Source organism: Leptinotarsa decemlineata, unplaced genomic scaffold (assembly GCF_025532065.1).
Source record: "Leptinotarsa decemlineata unplaced genomic scaffold, Ldec_3_MD MMD2_tig00026307_RagTag_RagTag, whole genome shotgun sequence".
Lineage (NCBI taxonomy): Eukaryota > Metazoa > Arthropoda > Insecta > Coleoptera > Chrysomelidae > Leptinotarsa > Leptinotarsa decemlineata.
In genome coordinates this window covers 3,059,399-3,080,617 of record NW_027412681.1, presented here as the reverse complement: position 1 = coordinate 3,080,617, position 21,219 = coordinate 3,059,399, and the positions used below count along the sequence as shown (strand labels likewise).

The 21,219-nt window shown below is 37.2% G+C and overlaps 2 protein-coding genes across 4 annotated transcripts in view; both read right to left on the bottom strand.

Annotated features, from left to right (window-relative positions):
- Positions 1 to 21,219, bottom strand: part of LOC111509829 (protein turtle homolog A) — a 203,242-nt gene that overhangs the window by 7,373 nt on the left and 174,650 nt on the right. For all 3 annotated transcript variants that reach the window (XM_074180849.1, XM_074180850.1, XM_074180851.1), the window contains one exon: positions 12,258 to 12,417. In XM_074180849.1, the coding sequence (XP_074036950.1) occupies positions 12,258 to 12,417 (160 nt within the window). The remainder of the gene's footprint in view (positions 1 to 12,257; positions 12,418 to 21,219) is intronic.
- COX8 (Cytochrome c oxidase subunit 8) overlaps positions 1 to 21,219 on the bottom strand; it is a 324,402-nt gene that overhangs the window by 183,270 nt on the left and 119,913 nt on the right. The window lies entirely within an intron of this gene.

The following is a 21,219-nucleotide window of genomic DNA, read 5'->3' as shown; positions in this document are numbered from 1 at the left end:
TCGGTATGGCTTCGATGTTTTTGTATTGTATATCGTATATTTGTCCCATTTTTACACAAGAGGGTAACCTAATTTTCTACAACAATTTACCCGGCGTCATGGAAATGTTCAACACAACGGATGAACCAGAGAAATGGAGACTTTTCATCGATTCATCAAAAAGAAGTTTGAAAGCTGTACTTCTTCACAATGGGAACCAATATGCTTCTGTTCCTGTTGGACATTCAGTCCATTTGAAAAATGCTACGAAAATCTTGAATTTGTTTTTGATAAGCTCAGCTACTCTGATCATAAGTGGACCATTTGTGGAGACTTGAAAGTTATTTCATTGTTAAGAGGTCAACACTACACTACGCTAAGTTTCCATGTTTCTTATGTCAATGGGAAAGCCGTAACAGGAAACAACACTATGTCAAGCAGGTGTGCCCAAAAAGAAAGAGTATTATTCCTGGAGATAAAACTGTTTAAAAATAAACTTCAGTGGATCCTAAAAAAATCTTACTTCCACCACTCCATATGAAATTGGAGCTGATGAAACAGTGTGTTAAAGCATTAGACAAAGAAGGAGATTGTTTCAAGTATTTTTCTGAAAAGTTTCCTGGTTTATCCGATGCTAAACTAAAAGCAGGAGTCTTCGTTGAACCTGACATAAGAAAACTTTTGGGAGATGAAAGCTTTGTCACTAAAATGGAAATGAAAGGAAAAAATGCCTGGATTTCATTTAAACTTATTATAACAGGCTCTCTTGGAAACAAAAAATACCCAAACTACAAAACTTTGGTTGGTGAATTGATTCAAAACTACAAAATGTTGGGCTGCAACATGAGTGTCAAAGCCTATTTCCTTCACTCACATCTGGACTACTTTCCCGAAAATCTAGCAGCTGTAAGTGAGAACGGTTCCATCAAGACATGAAAGAAATGGAACGCAGATACAAAGGTCGGTGGAATGTTAACATGAAGGCAGGCTACTGTTGGATGTTAAAAAGGGAAAATTCACAAGAACACAGTCGAAAAAGTACCAAAAGAAGCTTTGACGGAAAAGAAAAACGTTTTTACAAAGACTTATAATCACTTTGCAAACACTTGTGTATCACTTTTTTGCTTAGTTTAGCTATGTAGCATTGTTCTTTTGTTTTTACTGCACGTTAAAATAATAAAAAATAATCCACATTTCCTCGTTTTTTGTACTTGTTTTCATTTTCATTTGGTAGGCAAACCTTACGTGATAGATAAAAACAAATGTAATTTTTGAATTCAGTGCAAAAAACTACATAAATATCAGTTAACGAAATCAAAACAATTTTTTAAAAAGTTTTTGTTACAGACCTGTGTAATCATTATATTTTTCCTTGATTGGTCTTGAATCTTTAACCTATCATCACTTTTCGATCACAGTTAACTTCGAAAGCATTGTCTTGTTTGATTTATATTATGCTACTAGCTAGATTACCTCGTAACTTGAGCAACGTAGCGGAGTTTTCAAAACTATTGAAAGAGAAACACATAAATCATATTCCAACCCTCACACTGCGTACTTCTGACTATCCCCAAATGAATCCCCCATTTCATCAAGTATTCCGCATTAGGAGATTCTTCAAAATACCCATCCTGTTACGCGCTCAGCTCACTTCGACGGCAGGTGTGTAATTACATTCATTTGCTTCGGAAAAGTTATCCTTGAAATTCCATTTCCATATTAAAATTTCGGATTTGCTCCTTTTCCTCGTTTTCGCAGGTCCCTTTCCAGTTTAACCTTTTTGAATAATGCAATTCCGCCTCGGGTAAGATGTAGCGAGATGTAAATCACAGAATCGGAGTGCTTGGGAGTGGCTCCGGATGAGATTTGAGTATTTTTGTACCGTGAAACTGAAGAGATTTGAACAGATAATACAATTAGTGATACATTGGATTGATGAGTTTTTTCCGTCATCAATTGGTGCATCCTGAATAAGTCGACAAAGTTATGAAAAAGAAGAGACGTGGGTATTGCTCCGAAAAACTCTACCTCTTGATGAAGAATTGCTTTTATCCATGATATACGTCAAAATGTAACCCAATTTATGGATTTTTGGCCAATTACATATAATTCTTCAGTATTTTTTCAGTTGTATGTTTTGCATAGCCTAATAAGACCACGATACTTACTGGTCTCGAAGGCAATGAGACTGCTGAATCTCTTGCGAAGGAGGATGCTTTATGTTTTGCCAAACAAACATTGAACACCTGGATGGCAAGATTTAGGGCGTCTGGAAAAATCTTTCAGGATTGGCTCACTGCAAGGCGTTCATTCATCCTTGAAACCAAACAGTTGTTGGATTACAGTAGGGATGAACTACGATGTCTAACAGGCCTCCTTACATGCCATTGTCGTCTGAATCATCATATGCAGAGACTCGGACTATAGGAGGACAGTATGTATCGCCTCTGTTTGGAAAATGATGAAACAGCAGAGCGCATACTGAATCAAGTTTTCAGAGTTTGGCAGAGCCAAAATCTGACCTGAAAGATCACTCACCATACAAACTAAGCGGCTTCATTAAGAAGCTGAGTTCATTTGTTCGAGTGTGAATAGGTCAGCCACAATAAACTCTTGCGGGTTGCGGTGGAGAGTTGAATAAACGCACTCACTTTTGACTTAACCTTACCTTGCTCAATATTTATTTTTGCTATGGATACCTTTGTTTCTTTTTCTTTGAACATTGTAAGCATCATGATCAAAAAAGCACTTCAAGTCTGACTTGCCCCGTCAAAAAGTGGTTAGAGCGAAAACGCTGTCTATGGGATCGACAAAAGACTCAATTCACGAATATCCAGAATGAACAAGGCTCCCCAAAGCGGTTCCTTGAGAAGCCAAGCGTCGTCATCGACGGCCGAACGAGTTTCTTCCTCTGATTTTCACTGCAAGAACACCTAGATGAGCTGGTAATTTACCACCAAGTAGCTCTGTTTCGACCCAGCAAGTTATCAACAGTGATGCTAGGTAGAACTACTCAACTGTTTTCAAAAGACAACCATGACATCTTCCTCTATGAAAACGCCATCTGTAATGTCAGAAAACTTTATCAACAACTGTCAAGGATGAACGAAAATCCTCAAACTTTCACTGTAAGTCAACTAAATGAGCTAGATGCTTGAACGCACAATGATCATTACTCATCTTGAAATTTCAAAATCGAACAGAGATTTATCGATTTATCAACGTTTATGTCTTTCAACCTTGCAGCATTGAGAAACCTGGAATTCTCTTATTGAAAAAAAACCGTAACAGCAAGTTCAATTAGTATACCCTCAAGCCAAACATCATCAATGTACGTGGATTCTGTGACTTGTAAGTTCTGTAACTTGACTAACGAAATAGAAGTTTTCCACCCCTGTTGAAATACTAACAGAATTCAATTTAAACTCAGGAAGGGGTGAAGGGGTTAGGAATGAACGTTCAACCAACTATAGACGAGTTGCTTTACTATCAGTGATTTGGAAAGCGGTTAAGCTGCGTTCCCACGGGGCAAAAATACGAAATCGTGCCACTCTTTCGTACTCACTGTCTTGGCTCACGACTGGAGTAGGGATAGGCAGCGAACCAGCTGAGTATCGTGGACAGTTCACACACAGTCACATTCACGATTCAGTTTTCCTTGCGAAGCCGACCGCGATGAACGAGCTCCTAGTTGAAAGTTGTGCAGTTTTGTGTTCAACCTTCAGTGCTATTTTAGGTGAGAGATTAAAGTTACATGGACAGATAAGAAAACGGAAGAAAAGGCGTTATTGGGTGAGGAAGTGGATACTGAAAAGAAGTTCGGAGGTTCAAAATTTGGTTGACCACGAGCTAAGGAGTAATCACCATGAAGATTTTAAAAACTTGTTACGAATGTCTGAAGAACAGTTTGATTATATTCTGGAACGGGTAACTAAACATATTTTAAAATCAGACACCAACATGAGGCAAGCTCTGGGTCCTAAAATAAAACTCCAAGTTACGCTCCGCTACTTAGCTACTGGGGACTCTTTCAAAAGTTTGGAATATTTGTTTCGTGTACTAAAAAATACAATAAGCAAATTTATATCAGAAACATGCAAGGCTATCATCAAAGAACTCGAAGAATTCATAAAAATAAGTTTAATTGATGTTAATAATTACAATAGTTATATTAACCTACATACTCAAGTTAATATTTAGTTAGCAACTCAACATTTTACCCACTTATAAATAAATCGCTCACAACTAAAAAAAAACCCTCTACTAATCAACCCACTAAATGAAGACGTTTCGACTCGTCAAAATCTGGTTGGCAACTGTCGTGTTCAAGCTTCAAAATCAAACACGTTTGATATGGAGCGTGAGCGGTCGTGGACTCTCCACGCTTCCGGAGGCTACTGAGGCAAACTCACTACACATCGTTCAGACGGGTCGTCTTCCACGAATGCGTGAGTCACGCCAGCGTGCCACGCCCCGTGGGAACGGGGCATTAGGTCTATTTGGTCCTCTTCAGGAACTCTGCAGTACAATGAGACATATGAATATTACTGGAACTCTGTTACGTCAGCAACGCAAAGTACGGAAATCGCATTAAGAAGATGCCAAAATTAGGTACTGTTTAGGTGCTTTTTATGTACCGAAGTCAAAAATTAGGTGCTCTGTAACTCACACCGCAACTCAAAACTCAAAGTTGCGTTGCTAGCATTACGTGATGCCAGCAACGCAATGAAAATAATAATAAAATAATGAATGTTAAGGGAACAATATGAGGTTCTTATTAAGTGCTAAACGGTGAGGATCGTAAAATTCTCTAATTAATAAACAAAAGCTTTCAATTTCGCTAAACAAGAGATCTAAGAATCAGGTCTCTCGAAAACGAGGACGAATGCTCTATCAGGTATAAACTAAGCGTGGTAATAAAGTGCTAATTAGGTGCTTGCAAGAAGTTAAGATTAAAACGACCGCGATTAAGCGAAACCAAAATTCGAGATACCTGATTTGAGAAAAAAATTAACAATATGCAAGTCTTGATACTCGTAAACTAATAATTGAATAGAACTGGCCGATACTTGATAAAAATCCATATTTAAAAAACTAATAAATAGAGTTTATTCTATAATTTTCACTAAAAGGGTTTTACAAAAACCGCGACACGTGTTTCGCTATACAATAGCTTCTTCAAGCATAAAGGTTGTGCTTGAACCCTTATAGTGAAAAGCATAGAATAAACTCTATTTTTTAGTTTTTTTTGTAAACTAATACATAGACAATCAAAATAAAGTGCTAATTAAGTGCTCACTAAATATTCATAGTAAAACTGAATTCTTTAATGCCTATGGGGTTCATGGACCTGAAAACCACCACGACTGATGTACTGAGTTTTCATAGTACGTTATTTAATGAATAAGGGTAAGAAATTAAAGTGCTAATCAGGTGCTCACTAGAAAAATAATAGTAAATCACTTTGGCTGATGGACTGGACAGTACGTTCCTAGATAAGTAAAGGTATGAGAATAAAGTGCTGATCAGGTGCTTATTAGATATTTATAGTAAATTTAGATTCCATAATTCATATGGGGCTTATGGACCCGATAACCACCATTAAAAAAATGTTTAAAATATGTACGTTCCTCGATAGACTGACAGACAGACATAATTTATTTATTCATGTTATGCATACAATGAATACATTTATGACAGGTCAAAAAGAGTGTAGATGCACGCTGTACTGAGTACAAAATTTGAAGATAATATACAATTATTATTGATCATTTGAAATGAAACATAACTGCTAGGTAGAATGAATTATTGGTGCTACACAGCATCACATAGCAACATATATATATATAAAAAGTAATATTGAGTGAATTAATCATTAACTGTAAGTACTATTCATATAAACCTGTGTTGAGTAAAAACAGTTTTTTAAAAGGAATGTTTCAACTCTCCTCTTGAATGATGGAGCACTGAGCTGAGTGAGGTCAACTGGTAAATGGTTGTACAACTTGAGGTCCAGTGAATTTCGTATAGACATTTCTAGTTTATTCAGCAGTTGTCTAAGTTAATCTGCATTCCTAGTGGGATAATTATGATAGTCTGATTGGGTGGAGAATATACTTTTCTTTTAATGGATCTCTAACAAGGTGTTTAAAATAAATATACAAGGCAAAGGCACAATTTTGTAAAAGATGAAGATAGGTTGACATGGTTCGTTGAATGAAGCTCCAGCTATTATTCTAAGTGCTTTTAGTTGCATACGGAAAATCTTTTGAGCATGAGAGGATTTTCCCCATAAGAGAGTTCCATACATTGAATGGGAGTGAAATAGTGAGTAATTCGCAGTTAGTAATGTTTCAGTACCTATAAATCTCTTCAGCTGGCGAAGAAGGTTGAGCTGAGTTGACAATTTTTTGCATAGAAAGTTAATATGATAAGTGAGGGTATGAGAATGAAGTGTAATTAGGTGCTCATTAGATATTTATAGTAAATCTAGATTCCATAATTCATATGGGGCTTATGGACCCTATAACCACCATGGACCCGATAACCACCATTAAAAAAAGGGTTGAAAATATGTTTTTCCGGTAACCAGCTATCACACCCCTACGAACGATAACCCTCAGAAATCGAAACTTGTGCGACCGGTCGGTCGGTAGCCGGGCGCTTTGACGTGGATGCTTTGTTCACTCAGTCAATCGGCCGATGTGTGAGTCGATAGTTCAAGCCCCAGGCTGAACGCTCAATTTTCACTTGCTATCGTCCAACCCGTGTTAGGAATCACACGTTAAAAGGTAAGGCCTCGTTAGTTCTTAGCTCGCACAAATTTCGATTTCTGAAGGCTATCGTTCGTAGGGGTGCGATAGCTGGTTAACGGAAAAAACATATTTTGAACATTTGTTTTAATGGTGGTTATCAGTTCCATAAGCCCCATATGAATTATGGAATCTAGATTTACTATAAATATCTAATGATCACCTGATTAGCACTTTATTCTCATACCTTTACTTATCGAGGAACGTACTGTAAGAACTCAGTCCATCAGCCAAAGTGGTTTTCCATAAAGCCCCATAGGCATTATGGAATCTATAGTCCGTTCATAATTTGTCGATAGCACAAAATGAGGGCCCAAGTCATAAAACGGTCGTAAAACTCGTAAAATCATAGGCGGAGGTTCCTGAGGTGTTTATTCATTAAATATAAAGCTTCAGTTTATATTCGAAACTTGCCTTGAAAGGGTGAAGTTGTTACGAACGAAAATAATTTTTGGTTTAGTACATTTTTTAATCGCATTTAATTTACGGCTCGTTGGTGTTTCGGCGTCTACGGCAGTAATTAACGTCTCTAATATTTATTTTGCGAATTTTGTGCAGTGCGTGAGTAACTTTTTTTCATATTCCTACAAACATATACGTACCTTTCGTTCCTGCTTGTTTTCTTTGATTGCTTGCGATGGCTTCGTCATCATCATCAACATCATCAAGTTTTACACCGGTACTGTTGCGTACAGTCAGTAAGTCTGTCTATTCACCAAGAGAGAAGACTATTGTTTTGAACGTTCACGATGCTCTGGTTTCTCAGAATCCCACAAACACTGTTCAGAACATAATCAAGAGTTGTGCCAACATGACGGGCGTAGGGGAGTCAACAATATATAAATTGCTATCAGAAAGAAAAAAAAAAGGTATAGCTAACCCAAATACAAACGAATACTAAAAGAGGGGGAGAAAACCTATTGAAATTGATGAATTTGCCAAAAATGGTATTCGAAGGAAAATTCACGAATTTTTTTACAAAAAAGAAATACCCAACTTAAACAAAATTTTACAAGAAGTTAGAGACGACCCGGATTTGCCTCATGTCGGACGAACCAAATTGTGGCAAGTTTTAAAAGAATTAAATTTCCGGTGGGAGAAACCAGACCGAAAATCACTTTTGATTGACCGGGAAGAGATAATATGTTGGAGAAGAAAGTATCTAAGATCTATACGAAAATTTCGGGCTGAAGGAAGGCCAATTTACTATCAGGACGAAACGTGGGTAAACGCAGGTCATACTCTCACAAAAATTTGGACAGATAAAAATATATCAAGCTCCAGGCAAGCCTTTATGGAAGGTTGGTCTACTGGTATTTCCCCACCCTCTGGTAAAGGCAGTAGATTAATAGTTTCTCACATTGGCAGTGAAAAAGGATTTGCTAAGCATGGTTTGTTGGAATTTGAATCCAAAAGCACAAAAGACTATCACGAGGAGATGACAGCTGATGTTTTCGAAGAGTATTTTGAGCAGATGATTGAACATATACCACCAAACTCAATTATAGTATTAGATAATGCACCTTATCATTCACGACTAGTTGAAAGACTTCCAACGACTGCGTGGAAGAAACAGGATATCATTGACTGGCTGCGGAATAAGTCCCTGCCTTACGAAGATGGAATGGTTAAAGCAGAACTTTTAAAAATTGCCCAGCAACACAAATCTAAGTTCAAGAAATACGTAGTTGACAAAATGTCGGAAAGACGAAACATCACAGTCCTTAGACTTCCACCCTACCACTGCGAATTAAATCCAATTGAACTCATTTGGGCACAAATGAAAAGCTATGTGGCTAGAAAAAATACGTCATATAAAATACAAGCTGTACGTGAATGGTTATATGAGTCTTTACAACATATTACAGAACAAAATTGGCGAGATGGAGTAAGACATGCAATAGAAGAAGAACAAAAAATGAACAAAAAGAACAAAAATTGATGCGACTGTAGCGACACAACCGCTAATTATTAACCTGCAAGACGACTCGGATTCCGAAGATGATCCTGTTTATTTTGAATTTGAATAGTTTTGTAAGTAATCGTAGTTTATATCATTTAAAAATAGGTATTAATTAAATAAATGTATCTTTTACAAATTGCAAGTAACTTATTATTTTTGAATAAAATAAAGAAATTTTTTTTAAATAAAAATACAGTTTACAGTACCAGTTTAAGAATATTAATATATTTATTTATTTAAAGTAACTAATGTTTTAATCATATACTCTACGACACTGGTCACTCATTTCCACTCAAAATACCTACATAATCGGATTAAAAGTTTTATAGCTGTATTGTATTTCTTCAGATACAAGGTGGGTTAGTCGAAAACATCTTAAACTGCCAGTTTTAGTTTGGTTTTTGTTATTATATCATATTAGCTGTCCTCTCTGTATTTCAGTTCTCTAATGAGGGTCAAACTTGCAGTGAGCTATCAACAAATTATGAACGGACTATAGGTTTACTATTATTTTTTTAGTGAGCACCTGATTAGCACTTTAATTTCTTGCCCTTATTCATTAAATAACGTACTATGAAAACTCAGTACACAGTGTCATGGTGGTTTTCAGGTCCATGAGCCCCATATAAGCATTAAAGAATTTAGTTTTACTATGAATATCTAGTGAGCACTTGATTAGCACTTTATTTTGATTGTCTATGTATTCGCGGTCGTTTTCATCTTAATTTCTTGCAAGGACCTAATTAGCGCTTTATTACTAAGCTTAGTTTATACCTGATAGAGCATTCGTCCTCGTTTTCGAGAGACCTGATTCTTAGATCTGTTGTTTAGCGAAATTGGAAACATCACATAATGCTAGCAACGCAATTTTGAGTATTGAGTTGCGGTGTAAGTTACAGAGCACCTAATTTTTGACTTCGGTACCTAAAAAGCACCTAAAACGTTCCTAATTTTGGCATCTTCTAAATGCGATTTCCATACTTTGCTGGTGTAACAGAGCTTATTACTGGACATATTGTCATTTAATTTTCGAACAACGTATCTTTAACTATCCTGGAGGACATGTTTAAGTTAACTATCAATTGTCATGTCAATATAAAATGTGGCATGTAATGAAGTGCCCATGGAACATAAAGCTCGCATTCAAGAAATGTTACAGAGAGTAATTACCAACAATACTTTGAAGGAAATTCAAAAAAGTGACGGATTTTTCACCAGATGTTGCAATGACTAGGGGGGAGATTTGAATCAATCATAATCATTACGAAAAATTTCTCCTCCTAAACATCGCTATCTGCTTCTGACTATGAATTTTGAGATTATCATGTATTTTCCAAGAAATGGGTACTTTCAATATTATCATTATCATTAGTTTCTTACTGGCCAATTAACCCCGCATTCCCAGAACAATTTCAATAATCGACAATAATGATTAAGTCTTTGTGGAGTCGGCGAAGAGATGAATGTCCCAGTGCGGGCTGTATATTAACTGGGATTCCACAGACGTTTCTACGGCAACCGAATAAACACGGTATGCAATTAAATGCATAATTGTTCCGTAACACGGATGCATCGTGAAATGTATGTGAAACTGCTTTTGATTATGCCCCGGCACATGCACCGCGTACGACGGTTTATCGTGCTGCCATTTGTTGAATTTCTCTCGTCGTTTAGAGCATACGGTCGCACCGGAGTTTCGGTCTAACCGATAAACGTTGAAGGAAAAACAACTGCCACGATGTTTTACCAATAATTGCACCGTGTGGAATAGTGGGCGGCTGGACGAGGTGGCTGTTCACAGAATATTAGGGTTTTATTGGGCAAACATGCTACATTGTTTAACACAGTGTTGAAGAACATTCGGTTTTAAAAATAAATGAGAATGTGTGTAAAAACGCCCGAACACTTCAACACGAATAAGAGTGAAGTGAAGAATTTTGTGTTTTGTCTCAACAATGAATCCCTATATTTGAGGAGTTCTGTATCTGTATCTGTAGAGAAGCGAGGGTGAGTGTAAACCCACAGCACTTAGGCCACATGTGACTCATTGTACATCCTCCCGAGGAGTTGTCCTCCTAGGTCATCGTCCATCCTGTCCTTTCCAGGAAGGTGGACAGGTCACTGAGAGACATCTCCTTTATATCGGCAGGTGTAGGCCAAGACTCGCCGAACACACACTCTCTTATTGACGATAACGCCAGGCACTCGCATAGGACATGCCTGACAGTCTCATCTTCCTGTTCACACATCCTGCATAGAGGTGTGTCCACTAGCCCCATATTATGGAGGTGTTTCCTTAGTTGACAGTGGCCAGTCAGCGTAGATTTTTCCTGGTCATCGCCAGATATTTCTTCAGCGCCAGCTTGCCAGGGTCGCCCAAGGTGATCCTGGCAAGATTGCATCTTTTGATTCCATCCCATCTGTTTAGGGATTGAGCATGGGTGTACCATTTGGCTAGTTCCGCAATTAACGAAGTCATCAGGCCGGCACTGGGCCCTAAACTTCTTAGTCCAGCCGCTTCCTTGGCTGTTCAAGGCTAATAGAGCTTGTCTGCTGTCAGTGCAGATTGTTATGTTTTTGCCAGAAATTCCTTTCCTGGTTATTTCTTTTGTGGCGATTGAGATACCAGCTAGTTCTATTTGGACCACGTTGGTATTTTTCCCATTTCCCTCTCAAGCCTTAGGCTTAGTGATCTGGAGTACACTCCATATCCCGAGCCGTCTGTATATATGCGTATTGCATTTGTAGCATCTGACTCTGTATTCTATTTGAAGAGTTATTACTCCTGAAAGTTCTTCTTATGAGAAACGCTTATGAGAGTTTAGCTTTTGATGTACCTATAGAAGAATAATACTAGAACTTTGAGATATATCCATTAGAGCTCCCACCATTTTCCACAACAAAACATGGTGGGACTGGTCAATTTTCTTTTGAGCAAAAAAAAGTTAACAAGAAAATAGTTGAAAGTAACGGGTATTCTTCAAACATAGTAAAAGAGTCATTCAGTGTTCTCGTGATTTCTCGATTTTTCAGAAAGATGAAACCTCGAAACAGAATGCCAAAATGATCCCAGCTGGGATGGTCAAGGGAAAAGCTTTCCATTTCTATGTTGAAAATATTACAGACCGGATTGGGAGAATTATAGAGAAACATGATATGTCAACAAAACGATCAAAGTCTGAGGTCAGATAACGACACACAACACCTGAGGTATACAGGTACATGTCTAAAGCACGTTAAACACTGATAATCTGTCCGACTGGAGAGGAGGAGCCTGCCTACCACTGACGTATGCGTGAGAGAAAGGAAAGCCAGAAAAACTGGCGCCGTTGCGCGTTAGGTAGAAGTTATCACTTCAAAAAAGCCGATTGAATAAAACTGGACTCCAACCCCTGAACCGCAGTTGTAAACGAAACGTCAGGCATAAAAATATCATATGCCCGAAAAATAACTATGGCACGGTTATCTCCGGTCGAGAAATTCTACATTCTTTGAATACTTACATCTGATACGGAGTTTGACTGGTTCACTCATGGATTCCCCTCTTGGATTCGCAGCGAGGCAGGTGTAGGAACCGCTCTGCCATCTTGTCACTTTCTGAAGAACCAAACTGTGCGTACTTATTATGATCCCTGAAGACATATTCTGATTCACGAGGATCCCCTGAAAGTAAAATATTGTTGTGAATTATGCCCTAAAGAAAATAACGCCGGCCGCCACTGATAGCCCTAAACCAATTGTGACGTAGCTAAGAGCGCGGTGGAATATACGATGCCGCTCTAGATGACTGGTAATCGCCATTAGTTTCAGATGTTTATGTGTATTTTGTGGTTGTTTTTACTCATTTGCCTATGTTGTAGAAGTATGAGAAATGAATGAGTCCAAAAAATATTATATAGAATATAGGTGTACTTTTTGGGAAAGAAAGCTTTTGACTTTCCACTTTTCCATTTCAATACAAAAAAAGTACTTATCTAAACAAAAATACATTGAACATAGTGTTTGTATGTAAATGTTACCAAAAGTAATGTTATTATACTTAGATTATATTTCAGAGTGATAATAATTGTAATATAGGTATGTCCAGATAATACTGATTTTTGGACATGTGGACAGCATTCCACATTTTTTTTACAGATACTTGGTTGTTAATAATGGTAATTAATTATAAGCAAATTATATTTCTTCGAAATCAAACTGAATTGAAAGGAACCCAATTATTTAAAACTGTTGTAGTTTCGAAAAATGAATTGACAAGATAATGAAACATTTTAATGTGTTCAATTATCGTTAATAAGAATGCACTGCTTGTCTTGTAATGTTTGGAACAGTTAACTTCTTTGCGATCAACCCTCGTACTCAAAAATTGAACACACTCGTCCATAAAAGCGTCTTACGACCGTTTTCTAAATAATCGAGAGCTTCTTGTTCACGTGTTCGATCGTTTGAAATGTTATCTGGGATGCATCATGCAATGATGCAATTTTATTACAGTCTCTCATAAATTCCCAGAAATTTACGACACTTGTAAAATAAGAGTAAAATTCAGATGTAATCGATATTTTCAAAGATTTTATGTTTCGTTACTAAACTGCTTAGATGACCCCAGCACACATAAAAATGATTTATGGTAAACATAATAAGGATGTAGACTACGAAGGCTGTTGGGGTTGTGTACGAGGGTTGTTCGATATCATTTTGAGAAGAGAAATACCCCTGCTTTGAAACGGATAATGTATTCATACTAGGTGAGTATAAAGAGGTTGACGATAATATCCTCTGATAGAAAGTACAACAAAAGGCAGTTTCTGAATAACTCATTAAGACATTCCATTGATGGAATTGAGTAACCCAGTTAATCAGAGTTTCGTCCATTGAAAATCAAAATTGAGTTGAACACATCATTGAATTTAATGCTAGAGACAATGAAAACTCTTGCATCTGTGTCATTTTATGAAGATGTTAGGGTACCGTTCGATTTTGAGTGTTGTTCATTCAGGTATTCTCCATAATGGATCATATCTAGTTGGCTGACATGGTTTAACAATGGGAACAGCTAATGTTTATGAATAATGTTCTTGCCTAACTCAAATGTATGAAATATATGCAATATACGCAATTTTGATCCATTACTCTCTTGGTAATCATACTGAAACGTTTCTATCAACATTGTTATTTACACCCTTGTCCACAAAAGAGTTTCAGAACAAGTTTCGTTTAACTTGAATAATTGAATAGAACTGGCCGATACTTGATGAAAATCCATATTCAAAAAACTAATAAATAGAGTTTATTCTACGGTTTTCAAGCATAACTGCTTGAAGAAGCTATTGTATAGCGGAACACGTGTCGCGGTTTTTGTAAAACCCTTATAGTGAAAATCATAGAATAAACTCTATTCATTAGTTTTTTTTTTTTCGTTTAACTTCTTTGCAATCATATCTAAGTGGTCGAACAGATCGTAAATTTACTTCCTTAAACGTTATTTCTCATTTACCCAAAGTTACAGAATGAGGAACTGTTTTTTCTCTTGTTATCAATTTAACAATCAACTTTCCATGAAACTAACGATAATGGAAAGATCTTTTAACACTCATATTGCATTAACACTCATATAACACTCATATTTCATTGTCTCGTTATCAGGTTTCTGTAAGATAATGATCTAGAACAGGGGTTTCCAAACTACGGCCCGTGGGCCAAATCCGGACCGCCAGTATCATCAATCCGGCCCGCGACAGCCAATGATTACCTAATTGTTGTTACTATTGCTGTGATAAGTTGAAGAAGAAAACACAGAATGATAATTACTTGGTTTTATTTACTTGCAAGGTAAAACTTAACGACAGAAATGATGACATAGAAAACTTAACTGAAGTATCTAAGTTGAAGCATATTAATAACTAACAAATAATTGAAATGAATCACAGTAAAACAAAAACACTAATGAGATTTATGTAGTTGTGATTTTCCACCGACAATACTTTGTAGTTGGGGATCAATTTTACTTGTACCAATTATCAAAAGAGATTTAAGATGCTCATCGGTTAATTGAGATCTGTAAACATTCTTTGTGTACTTCATCTTGGAAATCGTTTTCTCACACAAGTAAGTAGTTTCAAAAACAGAAAACAATCCACGAGCAAATTTATGCAAATTATCAAATTGTTCCAGTGGAAGACTCTCATAAAATTCCAACAGGATGAATTTTGATATTTATTCTTGAGCATATCACTGCACTGTAAATCAATAATTTCCATTTGGACTTCCGGAGCCAGGGTATCAATGTCAGAATCAAAAGGATTTTGAAAAAGCTTAATTGCATTCGCAATATCATCAAAATCTGAAAAACGAGTTTCATAATTTATCTTCAAAGCACTCAAAGTTTCGATTGCAAAATTGACGAGAAATTCAGTCTCTGTAGTGTGAGTGAATATTTCACATGTTTCACAATGTGTGAAACATTTTTTACGTAATTGCGATTGAAATAGTATTATTTTCTGCCTGAAGGATTTGATATTAGTGTATAAATCAGGGAGAAGCTGATTTTTTATTGGCAATCTCAAATTCAGTTCTTTCATATGTCATTTCGACATACAAAGCTAACTTTCACATCCATTCACTATTTTCTGAATCGGCAAAAAGGGCGCTGCTTCTCATTTAAAAAAAAAATCGACCTCTGCCCGAAGTTTAAAAAAGCGCTTAAGGACTTTTCCGCAACTAAGCCAGCGTACGGCAGTATGATATGGTAAATCATTTTCTCCAATCTGTTGAATAAACTCGCGGAATTGTCGGTGATTCAGCCCAGTGGATCTGATAAAGTTAACAACTGATATGACTGGTTTTAGAACTTCAGACATATCTTCCGCACAAGGACTGTTGATGAATGATACAATGTAAGACTAATGGTTTTGAACCACCATCATTTTCTACAGCCTCTGACACAAGTGCAACCACTCCTTTATTTTTACCATAGATATTTTTGCCTCCATCAGTGTGTATAAATTTCAAATTTCTCCATCGAAGGTTCTTTTTATTAATGGCATTTTCAACTCCCTTAAAAATATCTGCCCCAGTTGTCGTGCCGTGAATACTATCAATATCAAGAAGTTCTTCATACACTTCATAGCTTTTATCTACTCCGCGAATAAAAATCAACACCTGATCAGTATCTGACACATCCGTTGACTCATCCAATGCTAGAGAAAACCACTCATGATGTCCATTTTTGTCAGACAGTTGAGATGATATATTTTCTGCGATGTCTTGCACCCTCCGAGCCACGGTGTTTGCTGACAAACTGACACTTTTACATAAATTTACCTTTAAGGGGCATATTTCTTCGGCTACTGCAATAAAGCATTCTTTTTATCATTTCTCCATCGGTGGATAGTTTGCCACGTTTTCCGATTCCAAGAGCCACACGAAAGCTGGCGCGAATTGCAGACTCTTGTTCAGTATTCGCTTTGGTAAACAAAGATTGCTGCGATTTGAGTCCGCGTTTCAAAGCTTCAAAATTTTCCTTCCGCAAACTTTCTGTATTCTTGGAGTAACTTTGAAGATGGTTCGATTCATAGTGTCGTTGAGAACAGCTATGGTTTCATTACAAATTAAACATAGCTCCTTATTACTGGACTCAATCACAAAATACTGAAACTTCCATTTTTCTTGGAACGTTCTGCATTCACTGTCGATTTTTCGCTTCTCTTCCATACTAACAAATCACACATAAAAACAATAAGTCAAATCAAAATACTTTTATTGACGAGTGTTACTTTATTTCACAATAGACAGTTTCGCTTCCTTCGCCTTTCCTACGCAGACTAACTCGCAGTTGCGCCGCTAGCCTTTTTATATGCAATTATTACTGCCATCTCGAGGTTATCGGAATACACTAGCTAGAACCAGAACTTTCTAGAACCAACGCGGTAATTCCAAATATTTAATTACGCCTAATGCAACCTAGCAGGTAGCTGAAAAAGATAGTACATAGTACCACTACTCGCCACTAGATATCGTTAAGTGTCAGAATACACAATAATAATTGAAATGCAAAACAGCGTAAGTTTGCTTAGGTCACGCACTTTGCGACTATCCTAGTCTAGAAATATAGTTAAGGACAGAAATTGGCCCTTGGAACAAACTGAAAAAATAATTATGACCCGAAGGCTTCAAAGTTTGGAGACCCCTGATCTAGAAGGTATATCTGCAAACATTTCGAAATTTGTGGAAAATTGTAATTATCTTTTGTAATTTCTACAACCGATGTACTCTACTATCAACTCTGGCTTGATATTGATATTGATTTGAGACCCCATTGAAATGGGCGGATCAAATGTCTTTCGGATATTCAGGCTCACTAGGGTCATTAATGAATCTAATGAGTGACATCGGTACTAACTTGGGAATTCCGTGTAAAACTGAAGACACTGACAGATCGCAATAAATACTAGATGCCCGGGCAATTTGTGATGAGTGTTCTAGACACGGGTATCCATATATTATTTATCATCCAGCTGTGATTCGTAACCAGATCAGGGAATAGGTCAAAAAGGAACATACAGAATAATGGGACAATACACTTGTAGATGAAAAAAACATTCATACTTCAACACAACAGAGATCGGCTCAGAATAAGTTCAGCACTACTTTCTGGATGTCATCCAGTTAGGGAACGTTTGAACAAAATATAGGGTTTTAGAAGGATACCTAGTTGCAAACAATGTGACACAGGGAAATATGCAGCACAGATGCAACGTCTGTGTTTTAGATGCTTTCTGCTGCTTGATCCAACCAATGATTGTTTTTTGAATCCACTAAATTATAGCATGAGTCCATCTTGATGTGTTTTTTATGAATACTGATTGATAGCCTACTTCCCAGAACCACAGCCCAAAGTTCTAGCAATGACTTAGGAGGGAAGTAATTTATGGGCAACCAATTATGTCCCGAAAAATATGATAAATATTCAACAAAGGAATTGTACAAACAAACACGATTGTTGGAATAGGAGCTATTAAAAGTTGAGAGAAAAAAATTCAATGAGCTACTGAGGTTGCAGTGTTTTCCAAACAATTGAAATGAAAGGGCAACTCAGAGATCTCAACTCAAAGATCCAAAAGTACAAATGATGTCTTCCTAGAAGAGTTATGTGTAGGGCTCAATAAAGGTGAAGTGGCTGCGGCAGTATTCAGCGACTTTTCTAAGGCTTTTATTTGCGTTGATCACAGAGTGCTGTTGGAAAAATTGTTCCTTTATGCAATCAAAGGAACAACCCTTATTTGGTTCCGAAAGTTGCATAACAAAAATTCTAGTCTTTCGAAAATCCCCTGTGGAGCCCCCAAGGATCAGTGCTCGGTCCCATTTTGTTCCTTATCTATGTGAATGACCTATCTAATATCGACATACAAGGAAAGTTTTCAATGCTTGCAGACGATACAATGATACAATGATATGCAGACGATACTATGGCATGGAAATAATACAGACTCTCTGAGAAATATATTTGAAACTGATTCAGAGAAAGTCAAATCTTGCTGTGATTTCAATTGTATATGTTTCAATGTGAATAAAACTAACATAATTTCGTTTAAATTTGTTTCTGAAACCTAAACCTCCAGAAGAATGTCAACGAAGATAAGACGTGCACCGAATTCTTGGGATTATGGATTCATAATTGATACTCTGAAATTTCATAAACTCGTAAAACATCTCAACCGTCTCTCAACCAATCCTGGCTGCTACGCTATCAGGGTCATCACCAAGGAGTTGGCAATAGTAGCAGGAAAAACATCTCATTTTTCATTAGTCGAGTCTCACTGATGTATGGTATTGCTTTCTGGGGTTTATGTAGCAAGCAACTGATGCAATCGGTGTTTGTTCTACAAAAAAAAGCGCTAAGATATATATGTGGTGCCAAGCGTTTGGACCACTGTAGACCACTCTTCGTAAAGAGTAGAATACTAACAATCTACTGCATCTCCATTCTAGAAACAGTATGCCTAATTCAAATGAGAAAAAATACTTTTCCTTCCGAAAGAACATTTCCTTCAACATTAACAAAAAATTCCGTAATATTTGAGAGTCGAAAGATATTCAATCATCTACCATTAGAAATGAAAAGTATAATAGAGTCAAAAACATTCGTAAAACGTGTGAAGGAACTTTCACTCACGAAACTATATTATTGCTTGGAAGAATATCTTGAAGACAGATTTTGACTGCCTGAACCCTTGGTCGAACCGACTGATTTATTTATTTCAACAATACATGTAAATCAATTCTCAACTTTGTAGAATCTTATGTCCTGTCTACATGTAGCGTTGGAATCTATATTGTTCCATTGTTACTGTGAATTGAGATGACCTGCAAGTAGCGAACAAGTCTTGTGTGCTAGAAACCATAATACCATCAAGATCTATGTATCGATTGTAGACCTAGGACAGAAGCTTCAATCTGCCTAGATACCTATACGATCTTATTCCAGATGGAAAACTATGCCATTGATTTATGCGTGGAAGGACTGACCTTCTTGGAAGAGCAAAACCTCGGCAAATCAATGGGCTACTTGGATTGCAAGCGCAGGTTCTGACTTCTGGAAAAGTTTACCAGCTCAACGAATAGAATCTCATTAAGTTTTATTCAATTTTTCGAATGAAACCTCAACAATTCCACCGAGTAAGCAGATGTTCTGATTTCTGGGAAAGTTCACCAGGATTGCTCTATTTCAAGAAATTCATTCATTCTTCTGAGAATATTACCAAACGATCATCACACACAACGAAGGAGATGATTTGTATTAGAGTTTGAGTTAGTGTAAGCCACAATACACCCTTGAAATGAAGGGTCGAAGACACTCACTGACGTTAAACCCATTATAACTTGATAGGAAAGGCTTCGGCTCCATTTGACAATCAGAAAAGTTGTTATGGAATTCCTAAAATGCACTGAGGTTTTCTTGAAATTCAGACCAAAATAATACGTACAATCCGTAGAAGTAACTGAGACAAATTTCCATAATATCTCCCTCTCAGATCTTCCCAGACCTATAAATCACTTCCCGTACAGTTTTCACTCCGAAATTATACAAACTCTAGATCGGAATTAAAGTGTTGCGAAAGTAATTGATTGCTAGTCCGTCCCGGATCCCCTAATCCCCGTAGAATACCAGTGCCGGTTTGTGTACGTAGTCTTAGCATTTCTCGAGGTACAAAACTTCGCCACCGTCAATTAAAGTTTCCAATACTCATATAAGAACCCACCGAATAGTGCCGCGCCGTCTCATTGGCTAGCAAAGAGACGTTACCACCTAAATTGAGGAAACGAATGTCGGCCAAAGTGTCGTAACTTTGATCCGAGGACACGTCGAAACTTCCCCAGTGATTCCAAGTTCCTTCCTTATGTACGAACTTGGATGCCGCAGACTAATCACTTTCTGATTGATTCAATTTCTGGGGGATTTTATTTTTGGGGAGTTGGCGGACCTGCTTGAGACGGCTGGGATTTTGGTGGTTGCAGATTATGAGTTATGAGAGGAAATGAAATATCAAGGATGGTTTCAAATCCAGTTGGATAGATGAATATTTAGGTAGAGTGTTTTGTTCCTCATTTTCATTTGCTGTGACGATAAAACAGTTTTAATTGGAACCTCTACAGTTGGCAATATTTTTTATATTTTTCATAATTATGGAAAGTGATGAAAAGAAGTGTTAACTTCACCCGAAATCATAGATCAAGTAGAAGAAACGGAATATAATTGGTTGCTTAAAAATTCTAGAAATCTGTATGGAATATGTCATAGAAAATTTATGGATTACCGGAATAACAGAAGATCGGATGTTTGTTTGGAGGTGGTTGACAATGTTTCATGATGAATTCCACTAGTTCGGACTTCCATTGTCTAATACTACTAGGGTCAATTGCAATTGAAGTCACACAGGGAGATCAACTGATTAGCTTCGACGTGGAAAGCCTTTCCAACAACGTTCCGGTCGAAGAAGCACTCAAAATCATACAGAGAAAAAATTATCCGAAGCCGGGAGCCTGAAAGAGAGAACGAATCCACTTATAGAAGTAGTTATGGAATTACTAGGATGCTGTGTATGAAACTGTTATTTCCAACTGAAAGACGAATTCTTTACACAAGATGAGGGACTGCCAATGGGATCGCCACTTTCACCAGTCATAGCCAACATATATAAGGAGTGGTTTGAAACTCTGGCGATTGAAGAAGCCCACAAGAAACGTCGAGCCTGGTTGAGATATGTTGACGACACCTTCATAATATGGAACCAAGGGAATACTGAACTAGACGCCTTCCTGAAATATATCAACAGCTTGAGACGTTCCATCACTTTCACAATGGAGAAGAAAATCCACAACGAATTGCCATTCTTAGGCGTTTTGGTGAAGAAGACCGACACTAAGTGGGAAACATCTGTATACCGAAAACCCACTCATACGGGA